General features: G+C 48.2%; 10 protein-coding genes across 10 annotated transcripts, besides 24 other annotated features; all 10 read right to left on the bottom strand.

Annotated features, from left to right (window-relative positions):
- Positions 1–24,356: part of a sequence feature (heterozygous, non-Esmeraldo-like haplotype) that runs on past the window's edge.
- Positions 223–263: a microsatellite.
- On the bottom strand, positions 469–4,935 carry Tc00.1047053511511.70 (hypothetical protein, conserved; the record flags this gene model as incomplete). Its single annotated transcript, XM_812482.1, has 1 exon — positions 469–4,935. One exon carries the CDS (start codon positions 4,933–4,935, stop codon positions 469–471), a length of 4,467 nt encoding a protein of 1,488 aa, XP_817575.1.
- Positions 5,036–5,060: a microsatellite.
- Positions 5,325–5,362: a sequence feature (AT_rich).
- Tc00.1047053511511.80 (tubulin-tyrosine ligase-like protein, putative) lies at positions 5,394–7,289 on the bottom strand (the record flags this gene model as incomplete). The annotated part of the gene is made up of 1 exon (XM_812483.1): positions 5,394–7,289. One exon carries the CDS (start codon positions 7,287–7,289, stop codon positions 5,394–5,396), a length of 1,896 nt encoding a protein of 631 aa, XP_817576.1.
- Positions 7,363–7,400: a microsatellite.
- Positions 7,500–10,253, bottom strand: Tc00.1047053511511.90 (ATP-dependent DEAD/H DNA helicase recQ family, putative; the record flags this gene model as incomplete). Its single annotated transcript, XM_812484.1, has 1 exon — positions 7,500–10,253. The coding sequence occupies one exon, from the start codon at positions 10,251–10,253 to the stop codon at positions 7,500–7,502; it is 2,754 nt and encodes a 917-aa protein (XP_817577.1).
- Positions 10,511–13,837, bottom strand: Tc00.1047053511511.100 (hypothetical protein, conserved; the record flags this gene model as incomplete). Its single annotated transcript, XM_812485.1, has 1 exon — positions 10,511–13,837. The coding sequence occupies one exon, from the start codon at positions 13,835–13,837 to the stop codon at positions 10,511–10,513; it is 3,327 nt and encodes a 1,108-aa protein (XP_817578.1).
- Tc00.1047053511511.120 (hypothetical protein, conserved) lies at positions 14,156–15,478 on the bottom strand (the record flags this gene model as incomplete). The annotated part of the gene is made up of 1 exon (XM_812486.1): positions 14,156–15,478. One exon carries the CDS (start codon positions 15,476–15,478, stop codon positions 14,156–14,158), a length of 1,323 nt encoding a protein of 440 aa, XP_817579.1.
- Positions 15,690–15,722: a microsatellite.
- On the bottom strand, positions 15,850–16,842 carry Tc00.1047053511511.130 (hypothetical protein, conserved; the record flags this gene model as incomplete). Its single annotated transcript, XM_812487.1, has 1 exon — positions 15,850–16,842. One exon carries the CDS (start codon positions 16,840–16,842, stop codon positions 15,850–15,852), a length of 993 nt encoding a protein of 330 aa, XP_817580.1.
- Positions 17,096–17,130: a sequence feature (A-rich).
- Positions 17,411–17,534: a sequence feature (A-rich).
- Positions 17,689–17,721: a microsatellite.
- Positions 17,793–19,880, bottom strand: Tc00.1047053511511.139 (zinc finger protein, putative; the record flags this gene model as incomplete). Its single annotated transcript, XM_812490.1, has 1 exon — positions 17,793–19,880. One exon carries the CDS (start codon positions 19,878–19,880, stop codon positions 17,793–17,795), a length of 2,088 nt encoding a protein of 695 aa, XP_817583.1.
- Positions 19,917–19,989: a sequence feature (A-rich).
- Positions 20,010–20,035: a sequence feature (AT_rich).
- Positions 20,170–20,217: a microsatellite.
- Positions 20,421–20,451: a sequence feature (A-rich).
- Positions 20,452–20,472: a microsatellite.
- Positions 20,473–20,487: a sequence feature (A-rich).
- Positions 20,692–20,748: a microsatellite.
- Tc00.1047053511511.150 (sphingosine phosphate lyase-like protein, putative) lies at positions 20,758–22,395 on the bottom strand (the record flags this gene model as incomplete). Its single annotated transcript, XM_812488.1, has 1 exon — positions 20,758–22,395. One exon carries the CDS (start codon positions 22,393–22,395, stop codon positions 20,758–20,760), a length of 1,638 nt encoding a protein of 545 aa, XP_817581.1.
- Positions 22,980–24,677, bottom strand: Tc00.1047053511511.159 (zinc-finger protein, putative; the record flags this gene model as incomplete). The annotated part of the gene is made up of 1 exon (XM_812491.1): positions 22,980–24,677. The coding sequence occupies one exon, from the start codon at positions 24,675–24,677 to the stop codon at positions 22,980–22,982; it is 1,698 nt and encodes a 565-aa protein (XP_817584.1).
- Positions 24,357–24,675: a sequence feature (areas merged during assembly that could not be assigned to a particular haplotype. This can correspond to areas where the two haplotypes were merged or to regions with more than two copies in the genome that were merged during assembly.).
- Positions 24,676–25,077: a sequence feature (heterozygous, Esmeraldo-like haplotype).
- Positions 24,797–24,843: a sequence feature (A-rich).
- Positions 24,944–24,970: a microsatellite.
- Positions 25,078–26,074: a sequence feature (haploid, non-Esmeraldo-like haplotype).
- Positions 25,256–25,285: a microsatellite.
- Positions 25,677–26,234, bottom strand: Tc00.1047053511511.170 (ADP-ribosylation factor-like protein, putative; the record flags this gene model as incomplete). Its single annotated transcript, XM_812489.1, has 1 exon — positions 25,677–26,234. The coding sequence occupies one exon, from the start codon at positions 26,232–26,234 to the stop codon at positions 25,677–25,679; it is 558 nt and encodes a 185-aa protein (XP_817582.1).
- Positions 26,075–27,263: a sequence feature (heterozygous, non-Esmeraldo-like haplotype).
- Positions 26,309–26,331: a microsatellite.

Consider the following 27,263-nt stretch of genomic DNA (forward strand, 5'->3'; position numbering starts at 1 on the left):
ACCCTGCCGCCGCTTCTTGAATTTTGGCGAAATTTCGTGTGCTGAATGGAGGGCGCCAAGCAGAAATGGCAGCAGAGAGTCCGACCCGCCAAGTGCCGTACGCCCCGACGAAAAGACGACTCAACAACTTCTTCACGGCACTAAAACAACAACAACAACGACAAAAAATTCCTCCGGAACGAGAAAGCGACAAAACACAAAAAGTTTTCGCTCGCTCTCCCCAAAGAGAAATAAAAACCAAAAAAAAAAAAAAGAAAAAAAAAGCGAGTGTCACAGATTGCAGCGAAAGGAGACGAGAGCAGACACTAAAAGAACACCCCTTTCAAACCTCTTCTCCCTCATTTGTGTTTCTCGCAGCACAAAATTATAAAGAATTGGATACGTCGTTTCCAGAACACAGTGTGAAGGCACTTTGCGACCGATCACCAAACCCCTTCCTCCCTTCTTTCCTCCTGCACCGTGTTTGCCTTACCCGCCCCCAAGCGCCCTTTTCACCTTCAGAGGATCTTTCATAAATTCACGACGCATGTTCTCACGCTGCGCCCGCTCCATCTTCTTTTGCCTCTTCCGCAACTGTGAACTCACCAGCGCACCCCATTCATCATCCACACGTGATGATGACGAGAATGATGAATGGGGTGGCAACTGTTCCTCTTTCTGTTGCTTTCGTCCTTCTTGAGACAACCGCCTCGTCCCTCTCTGCGGCTGAGTTTCCGGGCGTTGCCTTTCCTCTTCACCGATGCGACTTGTCCCGTCCGGCAAGACGGAGCTTGCACGAGGCAGCAAGGGTCCCACCAAACTATCTTGAGTACCAGTGATTCGGGTGGGAGACGATGAAACGGGGAAGTTCGGTAGAGCCACATGAGATTGCAGCACTCGCTGAAGGACGGCCTCAACACCATCACCATCGCCTTTCGTCTGCAAGTCATCAATAAAGTCCAAAGAAACATGGGTGAATTCATCATCATCTTTATCGTCATTGATGTGTAAGATCCGCTGAAGACGTGAGCGAAACGCCGCTCCTCGCCACACGGGCTGAATGACACGTGCAGCTGCTTCATAGCGCCGTCGCTGTGATTCCGCATAAGCCGCCTTTAATGACTCAAGCTCCTTCTTGGCTCGCCTACCAAGGAGCCGAAGACGCATCCATTCACAAATGAAAACTTTTGCCCTCGCTTCACGGTGCTCCTTCATGCGCTCATGGTAAAGCACCGAACGTAAATGCATATTGGCCATTATTTGCGGCATCGTCTGCAGAGCCGTTAAATGTTGCCGCAGGATACTATTCGTTTCACTTCCATTTCGTTCATCAACCGTATTCGATAAAAGATGAATAACCGGATTAAAACGCTGCTTTGATTCACGAAATCTTTTTTGTAGTTCCTCCTCCACGCGTAACGCATCATGATGCCGTCTCCGGCAAAAGGCGATAAGAACATCTTGTTCCTTTTGAAGTGTTGTCAAGGCCACATCACTTGTGAGGGCCGAAAACAACGCAGCATACCCGCTTTTTATATTCATGTATTGCAAACCCCATTCCCTACTGCCACACACTTGCTGTAAATCTTCCACTGTGGATCCACATGGCCAATACCAAGCGTCATACACCGCACTTTCGTGAAACTGTTGCCTCAAACGACGAGCCATGCTAAAAGGGCGAAGCCACATGATTTCGTTCTCCATAGCACTGCTGCGTTCTGCATCTATCAATTTCTCATTATTGAGCTCGGAAAGTTGTGGAAGCCAGGCAAGCAGTGTCATCTTCACCTTTGCTGATGTTCCAAATTTGTTGCAATCAATCCCACGCGTAAATGGATTTTCATTCACGGACAAACTCCGTAACTTTTTGCACGCCGCAAGAGGAGAAAGATCTTCCACTCGTTGTAGCCGGTTAAATGCAAGACCTACGACTGTAAGGCGGGGGCAATGCGCCAGGCCCGATACATCACGCAACTTATTATTCTCGACATGAAGCACCGATAGAAAAGGGAGCCAGCAAAAACATTCACTGGGAAGTACCTCAAGTTGGTTCTCATTCATAAAGAGCTGGCGTATGAAGCCAAGGAATAGAGTTTTTGGGAACGCGCTAATCTGATTTCGTGACAGATACAAATTCTGCAGCAGTACATGTTGCGCAAATGCGTCCCAGGTTATGAGACAGTTCTCACTCAAGTCCAGAGTCCGTAAGAGAGAAAGATGTTGCAGTTCAGAAAGCGAGGAAATTCGGTTACGACTTGCCTCAAGGCTCTCAAGATGAGTGCACGACGCCAACGGCAACAAAGAGTCAACATGGTTTGCATACATCACCAATGAGCGTAACCGGTATGGAAGAAGCTTTCCAATGACCTCGACACTATGCAATTTATTCATAGAGACATCAAGGTGAGAGAGATGGGTTGACTGTGCCAAGGAATGAGCATGAGCCTCCGATACCCCACGCAATGACGCAGAGTGACACGTCACATCCCTCAGTCCATTGTCGCTGATGTTTAAACGACGGATGGAAGGAAACACTCGGAGGAGATCATCGAGAGGCAACGTGCGAAGTGCGTTGCCTCCAAGATCGAGCTCCTGTACTAACGGAGCCGCAGGTGTCATGTGTTTCTCTTTGCAATTCATCACACCGCCGTTTGTGCAAACCTCCAGCGTGGCCAAACTAGCAAAGTCCACCGCGGCAACCTGCTCCAGAGCAAAGGAGAGTCTATGGCAAAGCTGCGCCACTTCCCGCAGACTGCTCTTCACACCACCAAAAACAGTCGGTTGCAGCTGCTTCGCCAAATTTGCATCTAAGCGAATGGCTGTGTTATCCAACGAAGAATAGGACACATCATTCGACAGCGTCGGTGGAGTGGGAGTTGAATTAACCCCCGGTCGGACGCCAGGCAGCGGGGTGTTTGTTGTTCTCTCATCCACACCGTGCGTCAATTCCGCTAATGCACTTGCAGTCTGAATTATACCTTTTTTGCACTCGTGTACCCATTTTCTTCTCATGCCTTCCTCCCGTTGCAGAGACTGCAGGCGAAGGGCATTGCCGATAGGTGAATGATCAATACATGTTCTTGTTGCAGGGAATTGACCAGATGATTTCAAAAGTTTCCACGCCTGAGCCGTTTTTTTTAATGGCACCGCTTCTGTAATTCTCTCCTCGTTCCCGTCACTATCTTCCCATTCAGTGAAGTTCGAACGCGACACAGCGGTAATGCTGTGTGCGGTGTGTTCTTGCTGGCGAACAAGTAAAAGATCCCTTGCATTTTGTTCTTCCCGCAAAATTTCCCTCATGGTGCCTTCTTCCATCGCCATAATTTCATGCCGAATGTCTGCATGTTCCTTCGTGATAATACGCACAAGCTGGGACCTGAATTCTTCCTGGCGAAGTTTCTCATTTTCTTTGGCTTTAAAAGCACTTTGGCGTTCTAGGTAAGAAATCTCCCGGTACACATTGCACTCTTCTAAAAGAAGGATTTCACGCATACTGCGCTCATCGGACAGGCACCCCTGAATGTCGTTCTGAATACGTGTAGCTTCCTCCTTACGCCACAGCAAAAGACGGGTTGCTCTTCGATCTTCCTCCTGCATGCACCACGCCTCACGAAGTTCGCAGCGAACACGAAATCCCTCGCGCCGCGCATTCCTTTGAACTTGATTGGTACTCAACGGCTGCGTGTGACTCTTTGCGTCCCCGACCGCCGTCTTTTCTCCGCTCACACTTGGCGCCATTTTCACCTCCTCCGCCGACTCGAGGGTTTCTGTGGCCTCCAATTTCACCTCCATCTCATTCGGTGGCAGAAGTTGATTCACTCGGGTCAAGAATTGATCAAAGACAATTTCAGCCGGCGGAGCACGGCGAGGACGACGGCGTTCCTCTCGCGCTTTCTCCAGTTGCTGGCACGCTGCCGCCTGCAGCTCACTATCTCTTGCTTCCATCGTTGCGATCGATTCCAAAATTCCGGTATGCTGCTTTACCGACGGTGAGTGTGTTGCAAGAATCGGCGCCCCGTGGTACTCCTCCGCCCGCAACGAGGGAAAAACCACAGCCATGACGTCCAGTTCTTCATCACGGGAAGCGTTCATCGTTTCGCCGTCCACGGCATTGTTCCGCAACAGCTCCAGCCGCTGCTCACACCTCAGCACCGCTTCATCCCACTCATGGAGGGTCTGCTGCTCCTCTGTCGTCGGTCCAAATTCATAAGCAAAGAGATTTTTGAGCTCCTTCTTTCCATTTTTTTCCTTCGCTGCGTCTTCATCTTCCGAGCTGCCGTCGCTTTCCGTGAGAGCAGTCGTTGTTGTTTCGGCACCGTGGATTGGAGACCAGCGACGCTCCTCCTCTAGCGCCGCACGTTCTCTCTCCAACAGGTAATCTTCAGCCATGGGATCCAGGTATTGTATGCGTTTAGCCAATAATTCGTCTGCCTCTCGCAGTAGGTCGTCCGCGGTGACCAATAAATCCAGGTCACTCCTTTCATACCTATTGAACTGTCTGGCGGGCGAAACATCTTCCATTTCAAATTTACCTTCTTCGCGGTCGATAGAACCAACAGCATCCGATCTCTCTACAGACAGCGGGCTATGAGGGGTCATGATTGGAACAATCTTTGTGTCGCCATTTAAAACCCCATTCACGCCATCCCACAGAGGTATTGCTGTGGAATACGAGAGCATGTGGGTATGGTGCAATAAGACACAGTCAAGAGGCCACGTATGGTCCACATGATTGATTTCTCCTGCGTCCGTCTTGTCCAACCTCTTGTTATCATCATCGCCCTCATCAGGACGAGTGCCAGTGAGAAAAACGTCCCTTCCGCCGTAATCAAAAACACATGTGGATGCAGCAGGAAACCTAAGAAGATCATCGTAAGGACCCTTGACACCATACTCCGCCAGAAGTGCAGCTTCCTCCTCTGTGAGAAGCTCCAGTGGCGGCAAATTATCGCCCATTTCCCTCCTTATTTCTTCTCTTTACTACTCTTCTGGAAGATGTCACCTTCTCCAGCACCCTGATAAATTACACTCAAAAAAGAAAAGAACCACACAAAGCAAAAAAAAAAAAAAAAAAAAAAAAACAACTCTCACACGTACATCACTCACAAAGGGGCAGTCAATGATTTTGTAATATCCACTCTTCTAGGTTCATGTAATAATACGCAACGTAAATGCATGCATAATGCTTGACGATATTCCATGGGACTCTGTTTCTATCACTATCGGACCCAATGTTTGTCCTTTTCACCCTCTTATTATTATTATTATTTGATTGCAACAATATGGGTGTGTGTCTATTTGCCACAGGTCCATCCTTTAAACAGGCACGCAGACGCTGGTAGAAGAAAAAAAATATATATGTATATATAATAAATAAATAAAACTCCTTGTCGCAGTCGAACAGAGCACATCTGTTATACCTCTAGGGCCCATATATCAGCTTTAGAGAAGCAAAGACAACGGGAGAAAACGTCCACCTCGTTCATTATGGAGAGTCTCTGCGCTGATGGCAATGGTGGGAAAATGCGCTGAAATCCACCGCAGTAGACCAGCTCGTCCTGTAGGCGAAGCCCCACCTCCTCTCTGGCCTCAGTATCATTCAACGGTCGAGGGTCACGACTCGCGCCGCCGCACCACCGATGAACGGTTTCTGCAGCTTCTTTGGAGAGAGGATCAAGGATGCCAGAGAGACGCAACTCGTCGTCCAGCTCGTCAAAGCAAGATACAGGACGCTCAAACGGTTCAATCATTGCAAGATTTAAAAGATCGGCCACAATATTTGTCTTGACCGCATAGTCGAGAGGGGACGAGCTGGCAAGAGAGGGCAACGTATTCACCTCGACAAGCCACGGCTTAAGCTTCGAATCTAGCATCAAGTCAAATCCATAAAGCTCAAAAAAGCCGCCGGGAACGGAGAGGCTACATGTGGCAGTCGCCAAAGGAACCTTCACGGCAAGCAGAGTTTTGACAATCACACGCGCAATTTCTTCCTTGACTCTCTCTGACATGTGCCGGTGTAGCGACGTATTAATTGGCGTTACCGCCGGGTGCATAGCGTCAATATGCTCCCACAAGTCACTCAGACTCTTCTTGAGCTCTAATGACGGCGGAGATAACTTCTCGCCCGAAGAGATATCAGATACCACACTAATATCCTCCTCCCCTTGAATGTGAGATTGTTTGCCCCGTGTATGCCATCGCCTCCCCACGGAGTAATTTGTGAGGTCACGGAAGGGATCAAAGTTTGGCCCATTGCCAGCACTGCTATATTCCTGCGCCGCCAGACGCACAAGACCTTCCTCATGAAGATAGACGGTCAACGGGTCGTAGCTTGTCACCGCTACGTAAAGGCGAAGATCCGTTTTTCGTCCGTTAAGCAATAATGGATTCTCAATGTATTCCTGGACAACATACTTGCGTCCCACCATACCAGGCCCTGGCGTCTCCGTCAATATGCGATTTTTAATCTCCGCCGCCAGACGTTGCCAACGCGGCGTGTTCTTAGTCCCACCCAAGCATGTAAATATACCGTGACCGCAACTCCCACGCGCGGGTTTCCAAATAAAACGTTGCGTAGACGGTGCTTCTGCCAGGGCTTTGAAAAGCACTTCACTTTCGTCTGGAAACACCCATGTGCGTGGAACAAAATCGTAGAGCGTCTTATCTTCTCCAACTTCTTCAATTAATTTCGACACTTGGCGCAGGCGTCTTGTTAGCCCCCACTTACAGCCAACGTTAACATGACTGCGTGGGAAGTGGTTAAAACGCTGATGATTGCACACCATTCGAACTGAACTGGAAGTCTCTGCCTCCTCGTTTGTGGCAGCGGATGACGCTGGAAAGACGATATTGTCTGTAGCACCATCTGCATGTGGAGACGTACACGACGACGACAAATGCGATGGTGACGATGAAGAAGGGAGATGGTAAACACCTACAGCGGGATATAGAGGCATGGAACGTCCCCAAAGGACATTGCTCGGGAGAGAGAAATTGGTGCCGGTGGGAAGACGCTTAAAACCCGCCTTCAAAAGCGGTAGCCGCAGGGCATAGTACTCACATGAAGAGGACGTAATGCAAAAAAGCGGTAATGCCGTACCAAGCGGTGGTGCTCTAAATGCGTAAGCAGGCGGACTATCACGCATCCGCGTAAAAAGAAAGGTTGCTTTGCGGCGTCGACTTCGGCTCGGCTTCAGGTAGACTGCCTGCTCTGGTGGAAGAGAAGGTTGCTTCATTTGCTGTTTTTCCTCCATCCCAGTCGCCACTGCCACCACAGGCTGATGCCCCCTCAAACGACGGCAACACCGCATATCCTCCTTTCGTTTTAAATTCTTTTCCTTTTACTTTTTTACGGGGTAAAGTTCCGGTGTTTTTGTGTATAACAAAAGAAAAAAAGAAAAAAAAAAATAATAAAGAAAAAAGTTTTATACACCCTTTGGAAGATAAAGTACATTTCCTCCTTTCTCAAGGCAGAGAAACAGCCTTCATATGACGCCAAACAAGTGGCTGCGAATTGGAATTTACGCTGTTGGTAGTCGACTGCTTCTTTCCATTGAATCATCCTCATCCAGTCCGTGTGGAGCGAGCACCTTCAGCAGCCACTGAAGATCAAACTCCTTCAAAAGACCAAAGTACGGCGAGCTCACGTACCAGCTCGCACTAAGTGGCAGTTCACCTGCATACTTCCCGTGGCTCGTCAGTGCCTTCGGAAGCACGCCATGAAGAGCTCGAGCCGCCTCATAAATTGAGCGAATACGCGGACGATTTTTCTCGACAAAGTCATTTGCAATCGATACTGCCTTCAGTTTGGTGAGGCTCTTCGGCGGCGGTTGCCATTTCAGTGTAGGGCTCATCGCATCTGTTCCGTGCCTTGCATCCCATTCAAGGCCTTTGCGCACAGACTCATGTGTTGGGTGCTGCAAAACCGCAAAGTTTACATCAAGCGCCTTTTGCAGGGAGTCAAGCCGCCTGTGATGCGCTTGCCAGAGTCTTTCGGCAATTGCCTTCTGTCCGGCAGGCGCCGCCGCCTCGGAAAAATTGTTTCCAAGCGAAACAACATACGCCGGTGTGAGCGGCTGAGCCGAGACAAAACCCCCTGCAATAAGATCATTCACTCTAAACTGAAAATCCCGCAACGACAAGTTTAACGCATTTGCTGCTGTCACAACGTTTTCAATTCGTTTGTTTCGCCGAAACAATTCAAATACCCCGTCGAGCACCTCGAGCTGCGCCAACACACCGCTGATTCCGGAGGATCCCATCGCATCACGCCCCCGCTTTCGCTTTGCTGAGTGATCGGTGGTGACAACCACTTCCGCAGCGGCGTGGTTCACACGGTACCCCATCGGTGCTGTCCCATGCAACTCATGCAGCACCCCACTTTCCTGCAAAACAAGCATGAAGAGAACCGTTTCTACGGTCTCTTCACCCACAGCAAGTTGCTCTGAAATTTTAGAAACGGAAATCATCGTCAACTTCTCCCCAAAGTGAGTGGTGGGACTGCTAAGAATAGAACTCACAATGGCGTGCACCTCCAACGGGGAAAGACAGGACGCGAGAGCCCGTGAGCGAAGAGTGTAGTAATCAAAGGGGTTATAAAGTAGACGACAGAACGACTTTTGACCATCACGCCCTGCACGGCCGGTTTCTTGCACATAACTTTCGAGAGAGCTCGGCGCTGAGGCGTGAACAACGGAACGGATATCGGCTTTATCAATGCCCATTCCAAACGCCACCGTAGCGACAAGCACGTCAATACGGCATTGCATGAATTCTTGTTGAGTCTTTGTTCGTACATGACGATCAAGGGCTGCGTGGTAACTTCGAATGATGATACGTTCCTTTCCCTCCACGGTTCTGCGACCACCGCTTTTTTCCATCTTCACATGTGTGGCACTTGTGAAGATGGAAGAGGATGTACCGTCCAGACCATTCCCTCTCGTTCCGCGCTGCACGGTGCCAAGCTTTGAAATGAGAAAAGTTGCCAATTCATCTGCATCCACACGTGTCTGGACGTATACAAGCATTGGTTTCGGTAGCTCTAGCACAGCTTGCAGGAGCTTCTCCTGGAGCATCCGCTGCGTAGGAGGCCTTTGACATCCAACGTCCAGAAGAGAAACGGACTCCAATTGGAGATTCTCACGACAGTACGGTACAATGACACTTCGCTCGATGCGGAAAATAACTTTGAGGTCATCAATAACAGACGGTGATGCCGTGGCCGTGAGACACAAGAAAGGAGGCGCGTGTCTCCGTCCATCCATTGCGAGAATACCGCCACAAAGGCGTTCCAAGACGCGGTGCACATACATGAAGGAGGGTCGAAAGTCGTAGGCCCACTGAGAAACGCAGTGCACTTCATCTACACAAATGAAGGCAATTCGATGTGCATGTCTCTCCAACACACTCCGCAGTTCACTGTGACGAACAAGTCTTTCAGGTGAAAGAAACAACAAGTCAATACAACACAATGGAGAGGCCAACTCATCCAAAATCGTCCGCTCACGAGAAGTCGATGTACCAGAGGAGAGAACTGCTGTTCGTAGACTTCCACCACTGGCAATTTTTCCTGCTTGATCGGCCATCAAGGACAACAATGGAGACACAATAACAGCAAAATGGGACTCTGGTGGCCCACTCGAAGTCCCGGATGTATCTGAGCCTTGTAGGTTCTGCCATGCTCTAAGTTTGGCTTCAAAGATCAAGCGGTAAACAAGGATAGGAAACTGGAAACAAAGCGTTTTGCCCCACCCTGTGGGAAACACGGCAAGCGTGTTCCGCCCCTGCAGGATGGACAACACCACCTCCTGTTGGCCTTGACGGAACTGGCCCGAAGCAACGCCCAAGTAAGTTCTCAGAATATAATTGCATACTGGCACGGTCTGCATAGAAGAAACGGAATAAGAAGAAGTCATTAGGGATTCTTCAAAAAGAGCCTCAAGATTTACCTGCAAAATAGTCTTGTTTTCCTCTGCTTCTGCCTCTTGAACCACATCCGATAAAGTCGTCTCTGGTCTATAAAAGTTGTTTTGGGCAGCTGGATAGTCTCCCGTGAATTTTTTCCTGACGGTACTCTCGTCCTTCTTAAAAGTGGAAGGATGAAGGAGCGGAGACGCTGCACCAAATGCCATTAGTCGCGGCGGCGCCAAATACGGAACACATGCAGTCCCTTCCACATCAACGGTTTCTTCTGTATTCACCGCAGGGAATTCACATGAAGCCGTTCCGTCACTAACAATGTCATCATGAAAGAGTTCCTCGCCGTCATCCTGCATAACACCCCGTGCCCAAGAGAGTGAACGCAACCCCTCGGTCCTTCAAAAATAATATCCCCCACCCCTTTTTTTTTTCTCCTCCAACTGCAGTTGAAGATGAGAGATGTGGATGAGATGAGAGCGTCACACATTTTTAATTCGCGAGTATTGTCAAAGAGAGAATGGGAGTGGAAAACAGGAAAAAAGCAACAACAACTAAAAAATACAACAAAATCGTGGCAAGAATTTTTTTTTTTTCCGTGTGTTTGCCCTCACTTTCAAATCAATTCATCCGTAAAGCAAACTGTGTTATCATCGGCAAGCGATGGCATGGTTTCGTCATCTGTTCCATCTTTCACCAACACATCCTCCTGTTCTTCATATTCCTCTTCGTAATCGTCCAAATCGGCAGATTGCCGTTCCGCCATCATCGCTCTTGCTTTCTCACGCCGCCGCTCAAGCTGTATTTCAAGCATCTGCTCCGGGTCATGGAATGGGTAATGATATCGGAAACCTAATGGTGTCAGCGTGCAGATATTGTTTTGCAGAAGGCACAAGCCACGTTGTTGGCAGGATAAAAAGGCCTCTCGCACGCCACAAACTCCGCTGCCAGCCAGCACCTCCTTCTCAATTACTCTCAAGGCACAACGCACATTCAGCGAAGGCAAAGGATTGGGCACAGTCTCATTCGTCCCCATGGAGTAATCAAAAAGATCAAGAACCGCACTCATTCTTCGATGAAAGGAAAAACCAAGAGCTTCTTTTGGCAAATTCCCTTCGTATTCTTCTTTCTCCGCACTAACAACACGGGTTTTCCTTGTTTGGCCATCGGACTGTTGCGCAACGAGCTGCATCACACTATCCCAGAAAGAAGAGCCCTCATCCACAAAACAAACTGCTTGTTCCTTGACCTCCCTCGTAACCTCCCCGGCATGCACATTGTCTCCAGTAGTTGTATTATTGGTGCGTTCATCAACAGCGTGAATGTCACCGGGAACCTTGCGGTTTCCCGTAACGACAAACTCCAACACATCATCGTACGTCATGCGGGGAAGATGTGGACGAAGTGTCGTTAACAAGTGCATGATCCTGGACGGAGTCAAATGCAAATGCTCCAAAAAAGATAAAATGCGAGAGTTCATGGCGACACACTCACGGTATCGCAACAACCGCTCCTTCTGCTCAGCCAATCGCTCCGCTTTCGTCTTGGCAGCCATTTCTTTTAGCATTGCAATGGCCCTTTGACATCTCTCCTCCCGATCCCGTCGTTCTTTTTCCCGCCGCTCCTCTTTTTCTCGCTCGTGATCCTCTCTCAGCCTTCGGATGCGTTTCTGTTCTTCGTCTTTCATTTCCCAACGCTTCTGCTGCTCGCTTTCAAAGGCTCTGTTCCTCGCCTTCAGCTCCTCCTTTTTCTGTACCTCCGCCAGCAGTTGCATCGTTTTTTCGTCCTCCTCCTTCTGCTGTTGTTCCGCCACCATTTTCCTTTGCATTTCGGCTCCGCCAAGAAGTTCATTCTGCAGCTCCAAAAGACCCTTCCGCGCCGTTGCTGCGGCTGATAATGATGTTTTTGTTTTTGTTGTTTCCAAAGGATGGTTTAAAGGCTCTTCGAGCAGTGCCTCCTTTATTGCAGGAATGAGAACCCTCGTCAATCTTTCGGCGCTCAACAGCAGCTGCGCCAATTCACAACGTCGATCGCCGTCCAGCAGACCGAGAATGATCCCAATAGACTCTGTGGAGGAAAAGGGGACTGCGGGTGCGTAAAAGTCATCCACGCACAATCCCCCCCTGAGCCAGACTTCAAGAAGAATCTTGTAATTGTTTATTGAGCACTGCGGAGAACTGTAGACATCAGGCATCCGCTGTGCAATGACTCCGCAGCACTGTATTCGACGCGTGACACACACAGCAGAGAGAACTGCGGACATTGTCTTTGGTCTCAGACATGACACGTGAGACCTTTTGCCCCAGGGGCTTATGATTGAAAGGAGGAGATCCAAGTAGCTTTCCCATGTACAGGCATGCGGTATTTTGCCAGCACCTTCATCTACAAGCCGAAGAAGCAATGCCGCCAGGGATTCCAAAATACTCTCCGTTTTATAAGCATCCATCTTCACAGTTGATGGTGGTGTAAACCAAAAGAGAAGAGCAAAAAAATCAGCAACCCCCCTGCAAAAAAAATCCATTGAAGCCGTTTGCGCAGGCAACACTGATAGCTTGTTGTCATTAGCAGTGGCGACGGCGGTGTTGTTGTGCCTTCCACCCTTCTTCTTTTTCTTTCCCCCGCCTCCACCTATCCCCGCAGATGCGTCGGACATCGCCGCTTCTTTCGCACTGAGCAACGCTGTAAGCATCTCCAGTGCGGAACTCACAGAGGCGTGCGGCACGGCAGACGTCGCTCTCCTCACCTCCGTTAGAGTGTACCGCCGCTTTACACATTCGGCGAGCACACTTAATGACCTGAGGAGTTGTTCCTCCTCATCTGTTGGTATGGCGCCTGCGTTGAGCGGCAACAAATGCACCATATTCAATACAGAAATCCACATCTTCGCCTCTTCCTCGATTGGGAGCAATGCTAAGTTGTGCGTTTCTCTCCACATCGTCAGCAGCTTGCAAAGGAAGACATACACCACAAGACTTGCAAGAGCCTCGTCATGCCTTACTTTCCGGTCCACACAGTAACGAATGAGACCGGAGAGTCGCTCGGCAGTCCAATCCACCAAAGGGATATGTGTAAAGACAGAGTCTTTGAGTAATGCCATACTCTCTCCGTGCATCTGGACAACATCTACAAACGTGTCAAGAACAGGAACATCCAGGCAGCAAATAAAAGCTGAGGGACGTAGATTTGGAAGGAGTTGATCACCATACACGCCCATCACACGAGCAGCCAGTTCACTATCGCCACCAATGACTTTTTGAAACTTGGCTGAACTATTAAAAAGCGATAACAGAACCTCCATGCAGTCGGATGGAAGAACCATATCCAATGCAGCGTTGAGCATGTCAGTTGAAACGAATTTAAACCCTTCTTTGAAGTTGTTATTCGTATTCATCTGCAAATTCGTGTTGGAACGTGCTGCCCGGCGGCCTCCCTTCAAGGATTTCTTTTCCTTTTGCTCTGCTTTTGGTGGGGGCTCCACGCCCAGAAAAAACCGCATGGCATCCACATCAATGGCGCCTGTCACAACGAAAAGTTTAAATGCCACTGGAGAATTTGGCAACACCTCCTTAGCGTCCTTCAGTGTCGTTTGAAGTGGATACAAAGAAACAGAATGCACACATATCAACGCCTCAAGAAGAAGTTCCATAAGCACTGTACATGGTTTGCGTCCCTCAGACCCGTTTGTTACAGAGGCGCAAAGAATAGGCAAAGTCATATTCACTTCAGGATACTCTGCTAAAGCTGCTATGCGACCGTAATTTTGAACATGACGCAGCATTTGGACAAGTGACACGGCAAGCAAGCGGCACTGCGTTGTTGAGGGATTGGGGAATGGCGGCCGCCCTATTGTCTCGTCAAGTCGACGAATGGTTTCACAAATCTTTGAGTTGACTGCATCAAACGGCTGCGCCTCCCAGTCTGAAACGCTCCCTTCTTCCTGCATCCCTTCTGTTCCCAATTCGTCCTCTCCATCCTGAGAGAACCGCCCCCCACCACGACGCCCGAAACACAAAGAAAGAAGTCAGCTATACAAACAGAAGAAGAAACACCATTTTTTTCGCCGCAGTGCAACTATCATCCCCTCCTTCATGCACACAACCAACAAAACGCACGTATACACAGCGCAGGAAAATAGGTGTAAAGGAGTTCCAGATCGGGGCGAAAGAAAAAAGTAAAGATTTTCACTCCGCTCTCTCTCCAAAGTTTCCTTTCACATTTCATTTTTTACTCCAACGTTCTTTTCCTTTCAAGTGACAACGCATCACCTGTTACTTTCCAGGAAAAATATCTGTGAAAAACACGTCGACTCCGCCATCGGAAGAACGGGGTAATCAACAGAAGGACCAAATACACGAAGTTGCCGAAGGTTTAAATTGTGCTCGGAAGCAGCGAGACGGAGAGCCGTTGCAACCGTTTCCCGAGAAGCGGGCACAAAATATTCGGTTGAAGCATGCTGCTGCTGAAGATCTGGAATGCCGAGCGGGGCAGCCTCTTGCGCTACAAAGAGCAGAGTGCCATCGCCGCAAATTCGACGCCGCAGCAAGGTAGCCAGTGTTGTCCGCCATTGTTCCTCAGAGGACAATGTGTCGGGGTGATGCTCCAAATAAACCACGTCTTGTCGGCGGGCCTCCAAGTCTTCGATGTTTGTACATGGAACGGTTTCGCAGATATTAAATACAGTTGTGGCGTGGTTGGCAACAAGATTTTCCCGTATACGGTCTAGCAGAGCAGCATCGGCCTCAGCAATCAACACACTCTTTGCGGACATTAAGGCATTTAGTGCTGCAGACCCACTACGGTCATTTACAGTCAAAACACGCTTATTCCGACAAACCTCGCGAAGTACAAAACGTGTCCTGCGATGCGCTGTGTTAAGTAACCACCTATTACTTCGCGTTGCAGGGGTTTCCGCTGGTGGAATCCACAGGTGTCTCGTGCCATTCTCAATGTATACCGCCGAGAGGGGAATAGTAGGATGAACAAGGGTGAGTTTTTCGCGGTCTTTCAAATACGGTGTATCCAACAAAAGTTGCTCCGCCCCGTAGCATCTCAAGAACTCCGCGACAGAAGGAACGAGTCGTTCTGCTCCAAAGGAAGTTGCTACAATGCGGGCAAAGCTAGAGGAGTAGAGATCCACGTACAAGGAGGGGATGCCGTCTGCAGTACCATTCACGACACGGTACGTGTTATTATCGCCGTTCACCGCCATATTACCAAAGACACGCTGACGTTTCTGCCACGCCTCCCGCATTCGATTCAAAAAAAATTCCTCGCCGATTGTGGGCAACTCTGAGATGAGTTTTGGGGTCAAATGAAACACGTCCACCCGCAGAAGCGCTGGCTCGTAGAACCCCAACGCGAGCAAATGGTGACGCTCCGAATCTCGCACCTCCACGATGCTCCCAGGGGCTATTTCGCGGCGAGCAAATTCCACACTGTTTGCATCAAACGATGTCAGCGAGATAATGCATTGACGTTCGCGTGTAAGAAGCCGGTGTTGCAGCGGGCGAAGTTTCAACTGTGGAAACTTCTGCGCAGGTGCAAGGCGGTTGGTAAGCAGAGGAGAAAACACCTTGGACCACATCCACAGCGCGCCAAATCCCCACCTCCTCCCTTTTGTACAGCACACACCCTCTATTCTTTTTAAACGGGCAATTCAGCCCTCCATTCAAGAAATAACACCGTGTGTTGGAAAAAAAGAAAAAAAAAGACAAAATTAGAAAAGCAACGTCCTTTTTTTTTTTATTTCTTCCTTTGTGTTTTGCCAAGTGGAACAAAAAGAAAGAAAGAGCATGATATATATATATATATATGTATATATATACATACCAATGAAGGAAGAAAAGACGTAAAAATAAAAATAAAAAAGAAAAAAAGCATTTCACTAACAAGAGAGAAATATGATGTGTGTATTGGGGAAGGTGGGAGGCACAAGGAAAAGAAGGAAGGCACATCTTATGCATCCTTTGCGGAAAAGAGATAACGTGGCTCCCACCCGTCCTCCTCTTCTTCCAAATCCGATATTCCCAAAGTTTTTTGCTTCTTATTCTTTCGCTGACGGGCTGCGGCACGGTAGTCAAGAGTGAGCTCTTCTCCGAAATCGATGTCCCTGACTGCCCGAACCACAACGGCACGCTTAGGAATGCTCATACACGCAGCGCACGTATAGTCCGTTGAACTGTGGTTCAAAAGGTCCACAATAGGCGCAATGACGGATGTTACACGATCAGGAGCTTTTTCTTCTTCAAAAAATGCGGTCATACGCAACAAACGTGCCCGTATAACGTAGATCGCCGCAAGAAGTGTTGCATCCAATTCCGATGGATGCGCATCGTAGAAAGTGTACTCTTCTTGAGGAGCATGTGAAAGTATGCAATCCCGGAGATTCCATGCTATTTGCTCAATGTTGGAGTGGACGTTTGCCTCGTCCTCGACGTCCGAAAAGTACGGCCCCTCTAAGCCGTACGAAATATATTCCTCCATGGGAAGAGAATGGAGATACAGATCCGCCGAACGAAACCTCGCAGGACCCAACGCGGGTCTACCACTGCCCTCTCGGTCCTTCAATAAAACAACGTTCCGCCAAAAGTACCGAAGAGCCACCGATACAGCCAGCGCGGCTTCCACGGGCGAAAGGGTAAGAGTTAATACTTTGTTTTTTTCTGTTGATACGGAGGCACAGAGAGAGACGCGTGCGTCGGGCGCATCGGGGGAGAGTTGCCGCAGCCAGAACTGAGCTTCTGGGAAAAGTGCGGACCTGTTCCAACGCCGCAGTCGGTGTGGGTCACGTGAGGCATGTGGGAAGTAGCAGTGAGCAAGCGGCACACAAATCAGCAGATCACCGCGATGAAAACGACTTTTCGCTATCATCCCACGAATGCCATCATGTGAACGACGCACCTGCGCCATGGGGGCTGTCCAGGCCCTCAGTGCGCATTTCAGCGTCATTCTTTAACCCTGGAAGCAACCACGTGTCCCACCAATTCCTCACAAATTATTCAAATGTATTGATTTATTTGTTTGTGCAACGCCTCCCTTCCCACCCCTTTTATATGCACACACACACGGAAAAAACAACAACGAAAAACAAAGGACACGCTGTAGACCAAACAGAAGTGGGGAACAAACCAAAATGGAAGAGAGAGAGGCCCCACAAGAACAAAGTGTATTCAAGGACACACATGAAAAACGGTGAGTTTACAAAAGAAAAAAAAAAAGGAAAGAAAAGAAGGAAAATCCATTCACTGAGCAAACCAAGCAACGGAATATCTGGCGGGAACGTGTAACAGAACTCGGTTGATGACATCCCAAACAACAGGTCTGCAATTGCAGGTTCCGCGACTAACGTGATGGAAAGAGACGTAAAAGGGGAAGCTGGGAAAAAAGGGAGGATAAAAGATAAATGTTAACGGAGTAGTCCCGGTACGAGAGGGGCATCCCATCAATTGCCGCTTCACACGAAGACCTCAGTCAACTCTTACCACTACCAATGGAGCGAGCAGAAGGGAGGTGGGGGAAAAAAAAAAAAAGAAGCAAGAACAAAAAAGAGGCTCAAACGTACAAATAAAAAGCAAAAGAGACGTAAAACAAAACAAAACAAACAAACAAAAAAAAAGGCAAACAAATACGAGAGAAGAAAATCCTAAAGGATTTCTCTCATGTTTGTTTTAGAATACGCTTGACGCATCCGATAATAGGCGCTGCACGTGAATACAAAATTACTGATCCCTGGTGCACCACACACACCGACACACGCGAACACAACGCACTCCCATGAATAAAAGGTGTGAATGTAAAAACAAAAACTACAACAAAAACAAAAGCAAATTATAGTGGAAGTAAAAAAGCTTTTTTTCTTCCCCCTCCCCTCCCCTACGAGGCTAAACGCATGACAAAAATCACTTCTTCCGCTTCATAAAGAGCCTTGAGAGAAATAATTTCTTCCACGTTTTACCTTTTTCAGAAGTGACACTTTCCAATGAAGTTTTTTTTGGATCCACGGCAATTCTTTCTTCTTCTGCATGCTGTTCCTCCTGTCGCGGTATCTCGCCAGCAAAAACTCGAACGTGGGATTCCGCGCCCTCTTCTGCGCGTGAGCGGAACGAGTTGCTGGTGAGGCCCGATGGTGTCGTTTTTCTGAACGGAGCTTCCCCATGTGCAGAAGATCGTAAAGGACTTATGTAGGAATCGAACGAATATCCACAATTAATTTCTTGAAGGCTATTAAGCCTATTGAAATTGGGCACAGAATTCTCGGAAAATCCACGTAAAGAAGAAGAAAACCCCAACCCTTTGTTTTGATCACTAACCAAACCAGCATTATCTATATCTAATGCCTTTTCTCCATTCTTCGTCACAATATTTGTTTCTCCTGCGCGCAGGTGACTCGTGGGGCCTATCTGGTGTGCAAGGATTCTATGGAGACCGCCATCATCAACAACACCGACGCTACCCAAATTAAGGCTAGTAAACACGCTGCCAGAATAACCAGCCACCTGAGAAGGATGTATTTCCAAAAAAGGCACATTGTTTTTCGCTACAACAGACACCGTTGAGGCTTCTGAAGCAGGACTCACTGATAACTTCCCCACAGATGCCGTCAGTTTGCTGTACTGCCGCGGTGATTCGGAAATTTCCGGCCTGAATTCATCAACCGATGGTGAATGAACAGATCTCTCCCGAGACGAGGGGGAGACCGGCGTAGGGGCTGGCCAGGACGCTGAGGATGAATGCCCCGACAACACAGCGAGATGTTGATCGAGTGGCATCTTGGCTTCATGATTCGGCTCCAACACCTCCATTCGGCGTGAAACCAAATCTCCTTCCTTTCCGATGGACACTTCTTTGTTCACCGTTTCATGCGTATCGGCCATACGGAGGGGATAACGGTTAGTGGAATGGAGTGAACTCCCAGAGGCAAATCGGGCTAAACCCTTATGTTTAACTGAAGTGGATACAGGGACGGCATTTTTCGGAAGAATCTCCTCCAACGTGCTGCTCTCCAATCCGTGTGTGCGCCTCCCGTACCCACCCTCTATTTCTCTGGCCTGGCGATAGATCACTTCTTCCATTTGTTGAAGACGAGACTTCGTAACTCGCAATTCGTCTTGCAGCGCATCCATTTTTCGTTTTTCCTCCTCCTGCAGCCTCGGTAAAATGTGGGAAATGTCACGCTCATGGAGCGGTGGGCCAGGCAGGTGATGTGCCGGTATTGCCGCTATGCTCACAGGGGAGAAAAACGATAGTGTTGCGTCCAGTTGTCGCTTCTCCTTTTCAGCGGCCATCGCCTCTCGAAGACTCATTACTTCTTCTCTCAAAGACGTGACTTCTCCCCTCAATACGTCGTTTGCAAAGTTATTACTCTCCCCTACTTTCTTTTGTATTGCGGCGGAGGCTGTATTCATCGCGGCGTGGTGTTCTCCTCGACGGTGGCGCTTCCTCATATGCGACTCCAAAGAAGAAGTGGACGGGTAAAAATTGCCGCAGAGAGAACACATGAAGGAGCGTCTAGGCTTTTCTACAACCACGAGGCGATCGGGTGCGGCTGCCTTTGTTGCAAGCCGACTTTGACCACGCGCCTCATACCGCTGCTTCATCCGCGCAACGACCTCCCGCAACTCGACAAGTTCCTCAAAGGCCTCGTTTCTTTCCTCCTTTATTTCCTCTACATCTTGCCGTGCATTCTTAAGCTCCGCCTGGAGCTCCTTCATACGGTAGGCAAGATATTGAATGGTGCACTGCATGGACTGACACACCCTCTCCGTCAGCTCGCGTGACTTCTGCGAGAAGAACCACTCCTCCGGGAGATGCAACACATGCCAGCCGATGTGGCGGATCGTTGCATCTTTGACCTTTCCGCTTGTGGCATCGTCCGCATGGAAAAGAACCGGCGCGTCGACGACGGCAAGAAATGCGGTGTCGCATGGTGGCCGATGCAGCTGAAACTCAAAGGCCTTCCGTTTCAAGGGAGATCTTCCACTCTCCATCCCTTCAGTGACAGGCCCTAACGCGACTGGATAGGCAAAAGAGAAAAAATAAGAGAAATCAAAATAATGAGACAAAAAACAACAACAACAACAAAGACATGAGTAAAAAAACTTTTTTTCAATGAACACATTTATTTAATTTAATTAATTTTTTTCCTTCGTTTACCGGGGAAACGGTAAAACACCGGATGGGAGCACCTATGGCAATGTGTGCACCCGAACATGCAGAAATACTCCAAAGTTTTTATTATTATTTTTCTTTTTTTTGTGTGTAACCATTCATGGCCAAAATATCAAAAACAACGACAACAACAAAACAATAATAATAATGACAATATAAGTAGCCAAACACATAATATTTAAAGTAACAGCATTCAGAGGAAAAGGGTTTCCTTTCTGACGAGGGGTAGTGGTATTGACATCGGCGTCCAGGACTCGGGAGCAACACAAGCCCCCCCTCCCCCCCTTTTTTTTTTTTTCATTTGAAAAATCCATTCATTCATTGCCGTTTTTTACTTTCATTTCCCTCCCCCCTCCCCCAAAAGAAAATAAAAGAAGAAGAAGAAAGGAAACACACACACACACACACACAAGGAAAAAAAAACAACAACAATAATAATGATCATTTTTCGTTGACAGGCACCTAAGAATAAAAAGAACACAGAATGAAAATCTTTTGGTTCCATCTTTTCAATTTCATATTCAAAAACAATTATTTTTTCTAAGTTCATATGTGTGTGTGTATATATACATAAATAACATGCTCTTCGGAAGAAGATTGCAGGTAGATCAGGCAAGAAAAAAAAAAAAAATATATATATATATATACCCAAATGGACATCTCACACATATATATATATATATGCATTTTACCGTGTCAATGATTTGCACTGTAGTACTGATCTAAGAACTCCCGTAGAATGTCCTTCACAATACTACGATCGCTGACTCGCTGTTGTGAAGCATAAATAGATCCTCCTGCTTCGTCTTTCTTCACAACGCGGTGCTCCTTTTCAGCTTCCTTCACTGCCATGTACATCTCTTCACCAATGCTCGTCACGTCTTTGATGAAGCGGTCCACAACGCCTTCATTTGTTTGCAGCAGCGTTACAGAGAACTGAAGACCAGATGGAAATTGAAGCCTGTTCAGAGCCCACCCCCGCTCGCTCAGACGGTCACCGAGAATGAAAATGTCAATGCATTCACTGTTAAAGGCAAAGACAGAGGTAATGGGATCACCCAGGATTGTGATATATGGCAGCTTGGAGAGGGCAGCTGTCATTTTTATACGTGCATTCACAATTTTACGACAGTTTTCAACGTAGCCCTCTTCTCCCATACGAACCATAGCTGCCCACGTCCCCGCAATGATGTTGCCTGGCTTGGAACCACTTACTGCGGGGGAACAATAAATGCCGCCAGGCCAGTCTGCCACGCAGCAAAACTGGAAAGAACGCAGATCTTTTGTTCTGTAAAGAACAGTTGATGAGCCCTTGGGCGCGCATCCATACTTGTGTGTATCACAGCTGATTGTCGTGACGCCAGGGAGACGGAAATCCACAATAGGAACAGTAAAACCGGCCTTTTCCATAAATGGCACTATAAAACCACCCAAACAGCAATCCACATGCAATCCGATTTTATGACGATAGGCCAATTCGGCCAATTCACTGATGGGGTCAATTGTACCATGAGGAAAAGTCGGTGCAGAACCAACAATGGCTACAGTATTGTACTTAATGTGCTTTGCCACTTCTTTTACATTAATTTTCTGAGTTACCGGATCTACTGGAACTTTGATCAGGTTAATACCAAAATACTCGGCACCTTTGTCAAAGGCAGGATGTGCGGTGACGCCCACAATAACAGAGGGCTTCTCAATACCTCGCTTGGCACGTCCCCAGTCGCGATAGGACTTGAGCGCCATCATAATGCTTTCTGTGCCACCAGACGTCACGGTGCCACATGCATCCGGGAGTAAATGACCATTGAACATGTGGAGAACCATTGACGCTACCTCCGCTTCCATCTTTCGTGTAGCGCCAAACAAATCAACGTGTAGCGGGTTACTCCACTGGAATAATTCCATAACACGGTTGATCAGCTGTGTGTGCGATTCTCCCCCATGATAGACAGATCCACTAAATCCACCCGTCTCGTAAGGCTTATCAAGGTCTTCGTGAAACGTTTTTACAAGGCTTAAAACTCTCTCATCCGTTGTGCTCTTCTCTGGCAGCTTTTTCGCCTTAAATTCGCCTTTCTTGGCTGGCATTTTAAACGCCTTACCGGCTGTTTTCACCTCCCGCTCAATGATAGGGGCAGCAAGGGTACGTATGATGCGCCACTTAGCAAATTTAGAACGCTTAATAAGAAATCCATCCTTGAAAATGTCTGCCAGCAGTTTGGCAGCCACAATCGTGCCGACAGACGCGTAGACAATACTGGATGGACGCCTTCCTTGAAGAGTCTGATCTATAAACTCCGACAGTGTCATTAGTAGAAATCCTAAAATCATTCACACACAATAACAATAATAAATGAAGGGAGGGCCAAAGACAAGTGAAATGGTGCGACACGCCAGCAGCACCGCATTTTTTGGAGGATACACCCATAGAAGTAATACTCACCGACTCACGCAGAAAGAAAGAAAAAGGCAATTTGAATTTTTTTTTCTTGTCCTCGTATTTTTTTTTTTAAATTCCTGCAGTAAAGAAGCCAACAAAAATGGCATCGCTTTTCGCTTCTTGACGAGTGGCAAACTGACAAGACGCACCGCCAACGCCTGGGAGGAGGTCTGCCAAAGATTCAGCGCAAACAAACAAAAGGAAACAACAAAAAAAAACCCTCTCGAAACTTCCTTCTCTTTTCTAAATTTTATTTCCTTGCCTCTCTCTCTCTTTATATATATATATATCTCCGGTTCAAATGAAAGAAGAAACAAAACCCCTCTCCGCCGTCCATCAAAATTCAACCGACGCAAATGATGTCCACGCCACCATCTTCTATTTTGCCGTGAGGCCATGTCAATGTACACAGACTTGGGCGATAAACAACAACAACAACGACAAAGTAGGAATAAAATAAAATAAAACCATCCTTTCAGGGCAAGACCGTCAACGCCTCCCCAGGATAAAAAATAAAACATGCTGCCACGCGAGGGTGCAATTCAGTGAGTATGACACCGCGATCACTCCCATTCAAACCGAATCGTAGGGTCCTTTCTCGTATGTCATACGTAAAGCGAAGCACATCGCCGTTGCGACACACAGGAAGCTGCTGAACAATTGGAGTGGGGCGGCCAATATGCCCGTCAACGACACCGCTCTTCGTAGGGCACCAGTAGAAACCCTCAGGGATGGCAGCGGCGTCTGTCTTCTCAACAACACCAACAAAAGACTCTGTAATGAGCTCCAGTCGTATCCGCCATGTAACACAGCCTCCATCTTCAGGAAAAAGAGTTCCAACAGTCTCCATAAGTTCCCTGCTTCGCACACCTATTTGGGTCGATCCGCCTCCCCCACGTGCAACGCAGCGCAACAGAACACCGTCACCTTTCAGAGTGGCTTCCACATCATCATCAACGGGAAATGTCAAACGCAACGGTCTTTCTGGAGGCAGTGTCGATCCCCCAACAAAGTTTCGGTTGCCATTCGTAGCTTCACTCGGTTGACGGGTTGTCATGCCTCCTGAGGGTGGACCATTGTTCGGTCTCCTTTCCGTCGAATCGGTGTTATGCAGCTCCACGCCATGCATGGTTTGTAGATCCAAATGGAGCTCCAACCCCGAAATCATCATGTCACCGAGATTGGAGACTTTGAATCCGCTTCCCGTCACGGTGGGGGTCTCGGTCTTGAGGAAACTATAGAGAATTGAACGGCTCTCCAATACTTCGTGATCAGAACCACCACTCCGCAGGTGCTGAAAGCGCAGGGTGGCCTCATTCAACGCGTTGAGTTTCGCCAAAAATAGTTTCCGCGTCGATGTGAGTGAGGTGTCTCCCGATTCTCTCAGCGTTGCAAGTAACTTGCGCAGCTCCACTTCCCGCTGCATCAACTGTTGTTTGAAGTGATTAAAGCGTTCCGTGATGATGTTTTCGACACTATCGTATGAGTTAAAATATTGGGCGGTCACGCGGTTAAGTTCACTGGCTTGACTTTCAAGAACCGTCTTTTTCTGTGTTATCAGGCCCATGTCACGCGAGAGCTGCTGCCGGATATCAGCCGCTGCCCGGGCGGCACCCATATTCTCATGATTTTTGTGAGGCCCAACCTGAAGACAATACGCACAACACATTTCCTCGCACTGAGAACAGTAAAACTCGGCACGATACTCTTCATGACCACGAACAAGGCATTTTTTTTGCATTCCTCGCAGTTTCTGTTGACTCCCGATTTTTGCTGTCACATGGCCCCGTTTAGCAGCGCTCTTGTGCACGGCTGTGTTGCAATCATTGCAGTAGACGAACATGCATTCATGGCACTGTACGGCTGCAGGAACTTCTTCGCACCACTGGCACATGGGTGCACCATCCGTCCCCTCCGCTATCATTTTCACATGGCTAGCAAGTCTGGCGTCAGAAAAACTCTGCAGGTTTCGTGCCGACACCGCAGCGTACAGTACATTACAGAGGGGACATGCAAAACCGTCGCTGTTTTGAGATTCCAACTTGGCGCGCACACAGTCAGTGCAATAACTGTGCCTGCAGTCAAATGTGAGGGGGAGTTTCAAAACGTTAAAACAAAGTCCACATGTAACGCCACGCGGCTCCTCAATTCTGCCATCTGTGTCAGTCGCCATGGGAACACTCCCTTCCAACCCCGTTGCGCCCGCCACCTGTGAACGAAACCACGGCTATCCAGAGCTCTAATTCATTCCCCACCGCATCGCAGAGCAGAGACACAAACACACACACACACAAAAAAAAAAAAAATAATAATAATAATAAAAGAAAGAAAGAAAAAAAGGCGCCTTGAAGCAATAATTTCCATAAAAAGCCATCAAAAACCCCATACGGAAAATGCCACAAAAATATACATATACATACGCATGGAGACGGGTGGGGGAAAAAAAAAAATGAAAAAAAAAAAAAACCGGTTACAAACGGCCCAATAATTAATTTCTTCTGTGTGTCTATGCATCTTGGAAGTAAGCGAGTACCGTGTTGGTGGCGAAAAAAAGGAAAACAACATCAACAGCAGACGTCGGCAAGAAGCGTATTTACGGCTTCGCTATCAGAAGGGCCCAATAAACACAATAAAGAGCGTTTAGAAGCAGGCAAACATATGTGACCACATCGTCCTTCAATTGGGCTCCGTTGCTTCGCCTTGAACACCCTTAAACAGCAAACTTAACCAATTTTTTTCTACCATAAATGTCATACACACAAACACACACACACACACACAATTACTCACTGCGCCACGTTGTTAGAAAGACGGTGAGAGTAAGAGAGAGTTTTATACGGAATAGACAAAGTCCATATCTCGTATTATTCCACTTTCTTTATTCCTGGCATTTTATTACTATCTTTTGGGCGACTGACCGTTTCTATGTGCGCTTGCGGTCAAAAAAATTCAAACAACCTTTGCTTTTTTTTTTTTTTGTAAATAATTGGTTGCAATAATGCTCTCAACCACAGAACTGTGTAAATGCCCTCATTCAGCGTTCGTCTCTCCCATATTATATGCGTTGGTTTGCTTCAATAAATATGAAACAATACGCCGTATCCTCCTAGTAATGCACATCTTCTTTCCATCTTCCTTTCCCCCACCTAGCGTCTCCTCTTATTTATTCACCTCAGGAGGTGCACACGCTTAGGATCCATGCGACGCCTTCCTCTAGACCCACACCGGACTTGGCACTGCATCCCTGAATGTGCCACTTACGGTCACGGGACTCCTGCAGATGAAGCGACTCTGCAATCACTTGTGGCGTCTTTGCCGTCGCAAGATCTTGTTTATTCGCAAGGACCAGAACAGGTACCCCCGGGATTCCGTTCAGCACATCCACAAATGACGTGTGGGCCTCCTCAAGGCGGCGGTGATCGGAGGAGTCCACGACGTACATGATGCAGTCCGTGTTATTGTAATAATCCTGCCAGTACTCTCTCAACGCCCGCTGACCACCGAGATCGCACAACTTCGCCCGCCGATCACCACGCGTCAGAGTCTTGATGTTAAACCCGTGCGTTGGCCCTTCCGGTGCCGCGGGGGTTTTGCGAGTATTCTCGTCATCGTTGACGTCGCTCTCACCAAGAGTATTCAGTAGTGTCGTTTTCCCTGCATTGTCCAGTCCCACAATAAGTACGCGAGGCTCATTCTCGCGCCTCACTCGATTCCGAAGACCCTTTAGCATTCCTGCAGAGTGGCTGTGGGCGCGGTGTCGCGTAAGCTCCTTCCTGCGAAAATTCAAAAAGAAAAAAAAAATAAAAATAAATAAATAAATAAATAAAGAGCAGTTGTTCCAAGAATGCTCCGTCTTTTCCACCTCACAACAAAACAAAAAGTCATAAAAGATAGGGGAGGAGGAGAAGCCATAGCCGGGGTGGGAGAAATACACGGCATTAACCCCATCTGTAAAAAATATGAAAAAAAAGAAAAAGAGTCATCCGTCAAAGCAAAGTCAAGTGAGAAAAAAAAGATAAAATAAATAAAAAAGACTTTTTTTGTAACAAAATTGTGAGCCCTTCAAGACGATGGGCGGCAGAGTGCGCATACGCCGCTGTTCAGGCAGGACTGCAGATGTTGGGTACTCAGTAGAACCTGGTCACGTGAGCCAACCGTGTCAGCGAGCCACTGGGCAAGTTCCATTGAGCGGCTTTTCAAGTCTGCGACCTCGCGATCCAACGCAGCCATCTGCCTCGCATGATGCATCTGAATTTCTGCAAGTTCACGCTGCTCCAACTCCAACTGGTCCTTCAGTTGGACGGTGGCAACATCATCGCCCCCCGGCAAGGCATGTGCAGCGGCCGCATCGGATTGTGGTGCGGTTCCTGCGCCAAGGCCGGCTGCCCGCAACGCATGCGCTTCCATCGCTTCTTTGATAGCCTGTTCAATTCGCTTCTTCTCGCCACACAAACGGACCAATTCAGCGTCGAGTTCTGCGGCACTTTGTTGAAGCGGGGCCGCTGCATCATCTTCCCCCCAAGAGCGCTGCACCTCGTCCAGTCACATGTATGCTCACGCCACGTAGTCACGAGGATACTCGCCTTCTCCAGCTTGGCTCGCGCGTGCTCGATAAGAAGCGCCTCCTCCACCTCGCTCTGACGGACTGTGTCCATGCCGGCCATTAACTGCAGCTGTAGCTGCCGCTGCTCCTCAAGGAGGTGGTCCAGCTCTTTCTTCAGCTCCAGTGCCCGAACCTCATTCTGTGCTGTCTGTTGTT

The sequence above is a fragment of the Trypanosoma cruzi genome, genomic scaffold, assembly GCF_000209065.1.
Source record: "Trypanosoma cruzi strain CL Brener 1047053517131 genomic scaffold, whole genome shotgun sequence".
Lineage (NCBI taxonomy): Eukaryota > Euglenozoa > Kinetoplastea > Trypanosomatida > Trypanosomatidae > Trypanosoma > Trypanosoma cruzi.